Here is an 11,767-nt window from a genome sequence, read left to right as displayed (position 1 = left end):
GTCGGCGAGAATCTCAAGGTTGGAACCCGAGATCTCCGTGTAGGCGTTGGCGCTGTAAGAGCGGTTGTAGTTGGAGGGATCAATGCTGCTGGGCTGGTACATGACACCAAGAGGGTTGCCACCAAGCGACTCGAGATTCTTGCGAACTCCAAGCTTGTTGAGAGTTGGGATCCAAGACTCTTGATGTTTGGGGATGATGCGATTGACGACAGCCTTGATGGGACCGCTGTCGCCAACGCCCTTTGAACCGTATGTCGCAGTGTTCTTGCCAGTAAATGTCTCAGACTTCATCATCGCCTTGATCATCGTCTTCCAGTTCCACCCAGGGTTACCAAGCGCTTCCCAGGCATCGTATTCAGCGACCGCAGCACGATCGTAGGTCATGAGATTAAGAGCCGAGCTCCCTCCCAAGACTTTACCGCGATTGATCGGCCAAACTCTATTATTCGCGCCCGCCTGAGGAACAGTCGTAAAGTTCCAATCGTACTTGGTACCGAGGGTCGAACCCTTCATACCGGGGATGTTGATCTTGGGTTCATTGTCGACAGCGGGGCCGGCTTCGATGAGGAGAATGTCGGCGTATGGGAGGCCTTCGCTGAGACGAGCAGCGACTGCGACACCAGCTGTGCCACCTCCGACGACGATCTAAAAGAGAGTTCAAGATTAGCCGAGAGATCCGAGGAATTGGTCGATGTAAGATGAGGAATGCGACATGTCATTAGAGTCAAAACGTGTCGATGTAGCATGAGACAAATGCCGTGTTGGATTGGCGACAGAAATTGACTCCAGCCGATGAAACTCACATAATCGTAGGTGTCCTTTGACGGAGCCGCTACTGCAGCTGCAGCAAGGCTAAACCACAAATGCAACTTGACAAACATGGTGACAGATGACGATATTGCAATGCACGGTTATCGCCACAAAGCTGCAGAACACAGACAAAAGAAGAAAGTGAGGAACATGCGCCCGGGAGCAGAGAAAAACCCTTTATTGCGTCGCCCGCTCCTGCATCTCGCCCCTGCAGATTTAGGTAGTATTTAACTGTAAAGTTAATTGACAAGCGCAAGACTCATCCATGACAGGGAGCGGAGCGAGGCCTCTTTAGGGCGACCAATACGTCCTTGGCGGGCGATGAAACCCCGCCAATGCAGTATAAGGTTTTGCTTAGACCAGGGACCAAGGGTCCTTCGCTTAGAACGACGAATGGGATGGGGGATAGTGCTGCGGAGAGTGATTATACAGACCTGAATAATGCCATGGTCTGATGCGAGAACCGCGTACAAACCCAAACAGTCAAAGCCACTGACTCAAGCAGTGGAAAGTTCGTGATGAATGCAGTAGGTGGCAGAACCTGATGCTACCTCTAATAGAATTAAAGTTTCGGCAGCGACTGCGCCGTGTGAGACTCCAGATCTGACAACATCCCCTGTCCCGTCAACAAATGCCGCGCAGACCATGCTGTACATAAACAAAAACTCACGCTACCAATTACTACGCAACTTCATTCACTCCCCCCTTCCCTTTCCCCCTCTTTTTTTGCACTCTGATCCTTTCGTCATATACGCTGATCATGGCATCCGTGCAACCACCAAACCCATTACCGCCTGATCAAAACGTCGGTCCAATCCTCCTCGGAATATCAGGAACATGTCTCGCCCTGGTGATCATCACCACTAGCGTCCGGATCTGGGTCCGCACAGCCCTACGATCGTCGGGCTGGGACGACTACACCATCGTCATCGTGACGCTCCTCGGCATCGCGCGGTACGGCGTGCAGGTTGGACAGGTCAGTATTGGGAACGGACGACACCGATGGTACATTGAGCCGGAGGATTATGTGCAGAATAATAAGTTGGGATGGGTAGCGCAGATTTTGCTGTTTGCGAGTATTTGTCTGCTCAAGATTTCGATATTGTTGCTGTTGTTGAGGATTAAGGACTCGAGGAGGGTTAGGTACGCGGCGTGGGGGATCATGGCGGGGTTGGTTATTACGAATTTCGGATGCATTATCATTTTGCTTTCGGAGTGCAGACCTGTCAGTGCGTATTGGACTGGCGTTGGGGAGTGTTGGAATCCGAGGATTCGAATCTATTACATTTACGCTACGATCGGTATGTATTTCGAGTGTGAGTGATACAGGTCGAGGTTGGCTAACGGAACCGGGCAGCATTTTCTATTCTTACAGATTTGATATGTTCACTACTGCCAGTCTTTGTGATATGGAACACCAGCCTTCCATTGAAGACAAAGATCTCCGTTTGGGCTTTGATGAGCTTAGGGCTAGTGTACGTTTGCCCATTCATCCTCTTACCTATTACGATTCAATCACTGACACTCAGCAGAGCTACTGGTTTCGGCATCGCTCGTGCCACTTCCCTCGGCGTCGTAACATCAGACCTAAGCTGCAAGTCACTTCCAACCCTCCACGTTGTACCCACTAACAATTCTAGGGGTCTACGCCATAACAGCAATCTGGTCGAACCTCGAACTCTACCTTGGCATCGTCGGCGCCAACCTCGCCCTCAGCCGCTCGATTTTCGCATACTTCTTCCGCGAGGGCGGAACGACAAAGGGGTCTTCGTATGGGGGCATGGCGCGATCAACATCAGCGTCAAGAAATCTTAGAGTACCAAGCTCGAGCGGCTTTCGGTCGGGGCAGAGTCGAATTCAGTCGAGGGATCAGGATAGTGAGATCTCGTTGGTGCAGACGACGAAGAAACAGCCGAGTACGTGGTATACGGAGGAGGGGGTTAGTGATGAGAATTTGAACAGTAGCAAAGGGGGGAGGAGTGAGGGATGAGCATTTTAGGTGTAGGGAAAAGTTATGGAATTAATTGCGTTTGAATTGAATGACTTGCATGATTGAAGATTGTTTAATTTCGAGTGTCATTTTGGGTGAATGCACTTTTGACTCATCGTTGAGGATGATTGAAAGCGATAATGTCCATCGGGCAACGCGAATTCGACATATTAGCCTCGTATCCAGAAAAGTCCGTAATCTGTGATCCATGCTCGATAAAATGGTGGTGTTGAAGGACAACTTATACGTTGAGCTACTGCATCAGTCACGATGATTGGTTAACTCTGATCGTAAGTACGATGGGCAAGACTGGACTGACATGAACTAATGTCAAGCCCGCTAGGGGTTTAAAGGAATCAGACATTAGTTCTAGATCATGCATGAGTCCTGGTAATATTCGCATGCGGGGCCCGCATTAGTGGTTCGAGATGCGAGCGACATTCGATGTAGGTGATGAGATCGTGTAGATGAAATGACAGTAGGGACTTTGCGTGAGGTATATAAGTGTAGCTGATCGTATTATCTTAATATTTAATCGAATAAAAACATCGAAATCAATTAACTTCAGCAATCATCAACATAAAAATGGCCGCAATCTCAGCTACCGAGTTGCCCAAGTAGCTCTTCATCAACAACGCATACGTCGACTCCAAGTCCAACAGAACGTAAACAACGTTCCTTCAATCTCTCTTCTATCACAAACTCGATGTCTGACCAAATTTATAGATGCTCTGTCTACAATTCAGCCGACCGCTCCCTCGTCGCAGACGACATCCAGATCGCCGGCCCCGAAGACGCTGACGCCGCAGTCGACGCCGCCGAAAGGGCTTTCACCGCCTAGAAGAAGACTCTGCAAGAGGTTGAAAAGTCTTTGATGCTAAAACTCGCGGACCTGATCGACGAGAACGCTGAAGCTATCTTGGCTCTCGCGGCTTTGGCCCTTGGAGCGCCCAAGCCGATTACCTGGACTAGACAGATGTGCTCGGCGCTCTTGCCCTATGTCGCTGCATATCTTGATGAAGCCCTTGGGGAATCTTGGACAGCTGATGATGTTCATGAGAGTCTGTCACTCATAGCTCCAAGTAAAAATACTGATAAGGTTTACAGATGAAGATTGTATGACATGAACCATTAGGTGTTACCGTCGGAATCATCTCATGGAACGCCCTATTCCCAATGGCAATCTACAGAACCTCTGCCTCTCTCTCAGCAGGAAACTGCTACATCTGCAACCCCTCCAAAAAAAAACACCATTCGCCACCCTTACCCTTGGTACCCTTATGAAAGCAGATGGTTTCCCTCCCGGCGTTTTCCAAATCCTCACCGGGGACGGCTCAACAGGTTCTTAAGATGCTTTCGCACCACATGCGCGTCAAGAAATTTCCTTCACAGGCTCTGTACCCATCCAGAAGAAGGCTCTCGCGGCGGCTGCAGCTAGCAACCTCAAGCGGGTTAGTTTAGAGCTGGCTGGTGAGTATCCCGCTGTTATTTTTCATGATGCCAATTTGAAGAAGGCTGTTGTTGAGGCGGTGGAGAGCATTCTCCAGAATACAGGGCAGCGGTTTATGGTTTTGAGTTGGGTCTAAGTTCAGGAGGGGGTTAATGAGAGGTTTGTTGTCGCGTATCGGGATGCGATGGAGGCGAGGGCCAAGGAGCTTGGAGATGTGAATGACTAGAAGACGAGGTTTGGTCCGCTTGTGGATAGCTTGCAGTATAATCATGAGAAGGGAATGGTCGATCGAGCTTTGGAGCAAGGAGATGGAAAGCTTTTGACGAGCGGAAACCCCGTAGGCGACAAGGTATGTCAACTGAGTAACCAATGCTTATAACCAATGCTAACAACACTAAGGGCTTCTGGTTCCCCCCCGCTTTCATCGAAGTCGCCAAAGAATCCAAGAGCACAAACAAAGAGATCTTTGGCCCGGTGTCTGTTATCGAGAAGTTCAAGGACAAGGCCGAAGTCATTGCTCGAGCGAATAATAGTGAGCATTGATTAGCTGCTAGTGTTTTCACGCGCGTTATCAACCGAGCCCTGTGTGCTGTGGGTGATTTTAAGGTTAGGATAGTTAGAAGCAACTTTATTAATCGCATATTTCTCAAGACACCTTGTGGTAGATACAAGGAGTCTAAGCTGGAGAGAGTGTGTAGTCTCATGGGGTTGAGTTCCTGTATAGAGCCCAAAACTGTTATGATCGACATGACTTGAGGAGGGGGTCACAAGTTATTTACTTATAGGCAAACACAGTCTCTTAGAAATGTTTAGAATTGTTAGCAATCCATCTTTTTCCCCTCGGATTAAACGAGCTTTTGCAAGGTATTTTTATTATCTTAGTCCATCTCTAGTTACAGGGTATGTAAGAGTTCGTACAACCTATCTCATCACAGTACCTCAGTAAGATGGACTCATACGCTCTCTGAAGTCAAGAAGCAGTAGCTAGTCACGAGCGACTGAATTAAGCAAAGCGTTATTCATTCTAGCGGAGTAAGTGCCATTGAATTGCGTATCCCAGCATTTATACACTCATCTTCAAATTATGCAAGGCGAAATTATGCAAGGCGGATACCCTGATTAGTTCAGGCATTTAATGAGACTCCATTCCAGTAAGCTTATCGGTAATTGCTGTCCGATAGCTCTCACGTAGCGCCGGATTCAAACCGATTCCTTCGGAGACCCTCCGAATTTACACTACAGCTCAAAAACATGCTAATTCCTGTAAAAGCTGATAGACATGCGATTATCGACTACGCACGCAACCACAATGGATGTACCTATCTTACCACCCGGTGCATGGAATTCCCATATGCACTGCTTCGACCCGGAGCGCTACCCTTTCAAAACAACGCGCGCGTATACCCCGCAGCCAGCAGTACTGAAGGACCTGATCCAGAACTCCAAGGCTGATAATGTGATGCTTGTACAGGCGACCATTGAAGATGGGTATACAGGCTTGCTTGAACATCTGCAGCAATGCCGGGACCAGCATCCTGCTAAGCATGTCCGCGGGACTATCTTTTGGGATCCTGGAGATTTAGGATTGAAGAGCCTCACGGAATTTGAGTTTGAGAAGCTGCATAACGCAGGGGTTCGATCTGTGAGGATTCATGGATCTTATGGCGGTTCTGGGGACGACGTGTCTTGGGTGATTCAGCAATTTCTGGAGGTTGCTTCTCATTGCCCTCTACGTAGATACAACTGGAGTATCTCTGCCCAATTACCCCTCGCGACATGGTCTTTAATTGCAGAAACCCTGTCTTCCCATCCAAACCTCAAAGACATCCCCATCATCATCGACCATAACGCCTCCACAACACCATCCTCCATCAACACCCCCGAATTCACATCCCTTCTGAACCTCCTCTCCTCACCAAATATGTACATCAAACTCGGCGCCCTCCACCGAAGAAGCAAGCAAATCTCCCAAATGGAGCACATAGTAAAAACCATCGCAAACACTGCGCCTGACTCGATCCTTTGGGGAAGCGACTGGCCGCACTGCAACGCAGCGATCCGAGGACTTACCCCGACGCCGCCGCTTGAAGTTGACACGGACCTGGAGCTTGGACTTTTGAGGGATTGGCTTATGGATGAGCAGTGGGAGCGTATGCTTGTTCTGAACCCCGAACGGGTACTCGGCACGCGGGGATGAGCCTAGTGAGCGCGGGGAGAATCTGGGGTCGGGATGGGGCCGATGGTCTTTGAGTCGGGGAAGAAGTTGGGGAGTTCTGGCGTATAAAGAGTGACATCCTCATAAACATCATGAACAGAATCATCACAATTAAACAATCTTCTTTAAACCACTGGGCCATTTGCACCATGGATAGTTCTAAGTCCCAAGTAGACGACGTCACCGTCCTCAAATCCACAGGTGAAGAAGTCGAAAATGTCCCTACCAAACAACTCACCCTCCTGGACACCTACCGCTCCTACGCCCCCGAATTCTCCAAAGAAACAGAAGCTCAACTCGTGCGCAAGATTGATCTTCGACTTCTTCCTCTAATCGTCACCATTTACCTCTTCAACTACCTCGATCGCAACTCCATCACCCAAGCTCGTCTCTATGGCCTCCAGGAAGACACTCATGTCAAGGGCGCGACGTACCAGACGGCCATTTCTATCTTTTCTGCGGGGTACATCATGATGCAACTTCCATCTACGATGATTATGACAAAGATGCAGCCTCATATCTTCTTGGTATGTCTTCATTTGTGGCATTTGAGATCTGACTAACTAGTATAGCCTGGCTGTATCATCCTTTGGGCTTGTGTCAGTGCCTGCACAGCTGCAACGTCCAGTCCAGCCGGTCTTCTCATTGTTCGTTTCGTCCTCGGTGTCGTCGAAGCGCCATTCTTCCCTGGAGCTATATACTATCTGAGCACATGGTACACTAAAAAGGAACTCGGTATTCGCATGGCGTTGTTGGTCTGTGGCATCCTCTTGTCCAATTGCTTCGCCGGTTTGATCTCAGCGGGTATCCTCTCAGGCATGGCCGGCGTCGGACACCTTGCTGCATGGCGATGGCTTTTCATCCTTGAAGGTCTTGCTACTATCGTCATTGGCGTCGTCGCATTCTTTCTTCTTCCTGATTACCCTGGTACTACGGGCTGGTTAAGTGAGGAAGAAAGAGTTGTCGCGCAGGGTCGATTGGCCGTTGATGCTGGAAGTGAGGAGATCCTCGGTGAAGAGGAGATCACCATGAAGCAAGCCATACTCTCAGCCGTTCGTGACTACAGAGTATGGTTGTTTGCCTGTCTTCAAATGTCGACAACTGCATCTATTTCATTCTCACATTTCTTCCCGACGCTGATCAAACAACTCGGCTTCAAAAACAACACCATAGTGCTTCTTCTTACAGCACCACCGTACCTCTTCTCCTTCATCTGGTCCCTCAGCTTCGCATGGGATGCCGATCGTCGACAAAAACGATCTCCCCACGCTGCTATCTCCGGCCTCACAGCCATCGCCGCAACCATCGCACTCGTTGCTGTTACAGACCAAAAATGGCCCCGCTATGCGTTAACCTTTCTTGTCAGCGCTGGGACATTTGGGATTTACTCCACGACATATCCTTGGCTGTCTTCAACCATCGTTCAGCCACGAGTCAAGCGTGCGGCCTCAATTGGTATTGCGAACACACTTGCAAACAGCGCTTCACTCTTTGCAAACTACTTCTGGCTTGACCAGTATGGCCCCGACTTTCGAGTATCTTGGGCCTGTATCTTGGCTTTTCAAGCATTGGGGTTTGCTTGTATCATGGGGTTGAGGTATTCTCTTAAGCGGGCCAACAAAGCCTTTGATGAACTGAGTGCAACTGTGGATGAGACTAGTGAGGAGGGTGTGAACAGGTTGGATAAGGATTCTCAGAGAGCGGTTCTGAATGGATTTAGGTTCATTGCTTAGAACAGTTACACTCAAAGACACGCGTGCCAACTACCGGCTAGATGCGGAGAGCGTATCCGCAACATATAACGAATTATAGCAACAAGAACTAGAATCCGCAAAATGGGCGAACAATTGTAACTAAATATAAATAGATCGATATACATAGTTATCTCCTTAATAAATGATTCTTCAAAAGATTTCACAGAATGACCACCGCGGTCTCAAGAGCTTTTGAGGTCATGCTAGAGTTCCGCCCACCTTAAAGTCTTAACCGAAACGCGTCTCATCGCTGGATTGGAACAATTTACAACTAGGTAATTTAGTCTGCCTGGTGTCTGATGATACCTCCTAACTATAACTTGGAGTCTTAGCTAAGCTTCCTGATCAAGCATAATAAGCAGAAGTTTGACCTGATCCCATGTTCAACCAGTCCAGTACCTATACTCGGAGTGCTTGCACAGCTGCAAATCCATTATTGCGGTTTCGATAGCCAAGAAGTTCTCAATCAGCTCTCCATCCATGGGATGCTAACTGCATACCGCCCTTGCGGTTCAGGTAAGCTCTCAGTGTAGACATACTCAGGTAACTCAGCGTCCTACAACAGAACACAATATGGTCGAGTATTCTGCCGAAGATGGCTGACAATGGCATGTTATATTCCAAGATACAGAGGGTCGCCATGGCTGCGAACCGCTTCCGCTAAAAAGTCGACGGCGACAGCGTCCTTAAGGGGCCTTAACGAGTGCATCAACGAACCTTAAGTCGAGCGAGATTCCGTATTATGGCGGAAACTTGGGCATGAAAGCTACTGGAGCGTACGCAAGCATTTATCCAATATCGACAATGCTATCATACAAGCAGGTTCCTTCGGAAGCGTACTGATTTCGGAAATCGGCACGGGCCGTTGTAGCCGATCCCCACAGCGGCAGAGACAGACGAAATACGAGGCTTCGGATTACATCCAATGACGAGAAATGCTATGACCTCTGGGGTCTACAATTAACAGCTCACCGAGATTCCGGCTTTCTTAGCCGCAGGCCTTCTTACCACTTTGCTGTGATATAAATCGCAGGACTTTCGGAACTCGGAACGGCGATCCTCGCAGGCCAGGACGTAAGTCTGGATGAAGAGGGCTTGGTTCATTGTTCAAAGCACTTCATTCGAGGTCCAGTTCGTATAACATGACGCGGCCGCGGGCCGAAATATGGGTATAGGACTGTATCGTAAAGCAGCGAATCGGTAGTTGCAAGTCCAGCTGATACATACTGCGTGATGTCAAGATATAAGATCGCCTTGTCCCCCATTGATCATATCCATTGCTCACCCTCAACTACATCATCTCTCCACCATCCGAACACTTCTTAAGCTTTTCAACCCCTGCCTATAGACCAGGTAAGACCTTAATAGCCATTACATACGTCCCGCCACTTACTAGCCCGAAGGAGTCATCATGAGATTTACCACCGCCATCACTTACATTATGATGTCCGCAACAGTCGCTCTGGCTGTTCCGTCGGAGAAGAGAAACGCCGAGGCCGATGAACTCATCGTTAGGGGCCTTGAGCTACGTGGCACTTGCTGCACATGTCCTAATGGACAGGCTGGTTGTGGTGGATATTGTTACAGCAACTGCCCTCAGTGTATCTGGAATTCGTGTTAGACGAGTCATGTACTAGCTCTGATAGGCTAAGTCCGCAAGTAGACGAACATATGGCAACTTCTTAAGCCTGTTACCTATCAAGAAACTGTCGTCTGTGGCTATCATGAGAGTTTGATCTCTCTGTTTCGTGAGGCTGTTCTGAAGCTCAAATGCTGGAACTAAGAGGTAGTTATTCTCGCTGTCAGAGAGTTCTAAACGTGGTTTACCATTCTATTCAAGGAGCAGTAGAGATTTGTGTTTAAGAGTTTAAGTTACCGCAGAGAACTCAATCATTCAAGATGTAATGAATGTTTATAGCTCAACACTATTCTCTTATACAGTCTAAAGACCGTGTTGAAGACAGCTTAGACCCAGTTACTTTCCTTTCTCTCGAGAACCTCTTTCTTGTAAAGAGCCTTTCATCATGTCTGCTGGTAGACTAGGATGGTCCGAGGAAGGCCCATCTGCTGATTCTATCCCTATCGATGTGAGGTCTACTGGGGCCGCGAATGCATGGAAGGTTACTCGTATCCGGTTCGAGGGGCCGTAGGTGCTGGTCGTGTGGAGACGACGAGTTCAGACTTGTCGGAAGACGGTTCAAAGTGCCTACTTTCTCACTGCGACTACGCCCTGACAATCTAGGGCTGCATGACAACATCGCGGAAAATGGATCTGAATGCGACGAGTTTGGAGTGCCGACTGCCACAGGCGATGGGCAAAAGGCCAACATCTTTGCGTCGGAACTCTCGTTGGCTTTTTTACCCATTTCTCTTGAGCTTCTAGCGTGACCTGTAAATATTGGGCCAAATTCGAAGTAACTGGCGACAAAACTGACTCTTTTCCCCTTTACATCTCCGGTGATAGACCCAGCAAGGCTAGAAGTGGTCTCGAGCACTTCCTGGACAGTAGCTATTTCTCTGACTTCTCTGCCGTGTTTTCAATATGTTTCATGAAATCTTCCCACTCCAGCCGAGTCACGCAATCAGCTTCGGTAGCTTTATCAGCTTCGTGCTAGGCCTGCCTCTCCAGACCACGGATTGATCCATCCAGCTGCTTCTGGCAAGCGACCCGCATAGTCTTCATTTCACTTTCAGTGAACTCCTTCTGTCAGTCTGCGAAGTTATTGAGGAACCCAATCCTTTTTTGTATTCTATGACTTGCGGCCTCCAGATGTTTAAATTTGCCGTCAACTGTCCCCAACAACTCATTGATTCTGGCCTCGACGCCACTAACAGTTGTAACGACAAGATTTTAGATGGTTTAAGGTCAGCTCGCTCGCCATTTTGCTAACGGTATTGAACGAAAGACATTTTAATAGTTCCGTAGCGCACACTGCAGCCGAAAAAGCTGCATAATCGCGCCATGAATCATTTTTGTGCCCATCTGCGTAGCCTGAGATACCTCGAACCGAGATGCAGCGTTTAAGCGCTTGGTTGCCAGCTGCTGCTCCCATTACCGCTATGGTCTTCCATCTCGAAACAGATGACGTCTTCCCTACGACCTAATTCTCACTTTTTCGAGTTCTTTGTGACCTGATCTACAGTTCCAATAATACCGCAGTGTGTTTATAGCAGCCGTTCAGCCGGACGCTGCACCCACTGGATCGACCTAAAAACATCCTCTAGCGGAAGGCGAAGACAGTCACATTCGCCCCCTCGATGTATATAGTCGCTCTGCCATAGGAAGTCGACTGAGGGGCGGCGATATTGTCTCCCGGGGTCATCCAGTGACACGAGTTGCCGCCGAAGCACATCCTCCATGCTGTGTTCCAATGACAATCACAGCCCAGTCTGTGTATAAGCTGTGTAGCAACACTCGAAAGCTGAACCGGTGGTTGCCTTATCTTGCCAGTTATTTTGAAGCTTTACTCTAGCGGCTTGCCCGTCCTGTACGGAAGGACTGACGTGCCAAGCACAACATCACCCAAGCGGAATCAAATGGGTGGAGG

General features: G+C 48.8%; 5 protein-coding genes across 5 annotated transcripts in view; 4 read left to right on the top strand and 1 right to left on the bottom strand.

Moving 5' to 3' along the window:
• The window catches only part of FTJAE_13746 (choline dehydrogenase), a gene marked incomplete at both ends in the record, with an annotated part of 1,786 nt that extends 905 nt beyond the window's left edge, over nucleotides 1-881 (bottom strand). The window contains 2 exons of the mRNA XM_037346920.1: nucleotides 1-645; nucleotides 804-881. The exon at nucleotides 1-645 is cut by the window's left edge and continues 80 nt beyond it. Of these exons, the coding sequence (XP_037199227.1) occupies nucleotides 1-645; nucleotides 804-881 (723 nt within the window). The remainder of the gene's footprint in view (nucleotides 646-803) is intronic.
• Nucleotides 882-1,570: 689 nt separating this feature from the next.
• On the top strand, nucleotides 1,571-3,641 carry FTJAE_13745 (uncharacterized protein; the record flags this gene model as incomplete). Its single annotated transcript, XM_037346919.1, has 4 exons — nucleotides 1,571-1,953; nucleotides 2,032-2,126; nucleotides 2,469-2,574; nucleotides 3,527-3,641. 4 exons carry the CDS (start codon nucleotides 1,571-1,573, stop codon nucleotides 3,639-3,641), a joined length of 699 nt encoding a protein of 232 aa, XP_037199226.1.
• A 316-nt stretch (nucleotides 3,642-3,957) lies between these two features.
• On the top strand, nucleotides 3,958-4,793 carry FTJAE_13744 (aldehyde dehydrogenase; the record flags this gene model as incomplete). The annotated part of the gene is made up of 4 exons (XM_037346918.1): nucleotides 3,958-4,141; nucleotides 4,193-4,251; nucleotides 4,513-4,599; nucleotides 4,650-4,793. 4 exons carry the CDS (start codon nucleotides 3,958-3,960, stop codon nucleotides 4,791-4,793), a joined length of 474 nt encoding a protein of 157 aa, XP_037199225.1.
• A 766-nt stretch (nucleotides 4,794-5,559) lies between these two features.
• Nucleotides 5,560-6,447, top strand: FTJAE_13743 (amidohydrolase 2; the record flags this gene model as incomplete). The annotated part of the gene is made up of 1 exon (XM_037346917.1): nucleotides 5,560-6,447. The coding sequence occupies one exon, from the start codon at nucleotides 5,560-5,562 to the stop codon at nucleotides 6,445-6,447; it is 888 nt and encodes a 295-aa protein (XP_037199224.1).
• A 167-nt stretch (nucleotides 6,448-6,614) lies between these two features.
• On the top strand, nucleotides 6,615-8,198 carry FTJAE_13742 (allantoate permease; the record flags this gene model as incomplete). Its single annotated transcript, XM_037346916.1, has 2 exons — nucleotides 6,615-6,992; nucleotides 7,038-8,198. 2 exons carry the CDS (start codon nucleotides 6,615-6,617, stop codon nucleotides 8,196-8,198), a joined length of 1,539 nt encoding a protein of 512 aa, XP_037199223.1.
• Nucleotides 8,199-11,767: the final 3,569 nt, after the last annotated feature.

This window comes from Fusarium tjaetaba (genome assembly GCF_013396195.1).
Source record: "Fusarium tjaetaba strain NRRL 66243 chromosome Unknown NRRL66243_c0000464, whole genome shotgun sequence".
NCBI lineage: Eukaryota > Fungi > Ascomycota > Sordariomycetes > Hypocreales > Nectriaceae > Fusarium > Fusarium tjaetaba.
The sequence above is the reverse complement of the archived record's forward strand: the minus strand, read 5'-3'. Positions and strand labels throughout refer to the sequence as shown.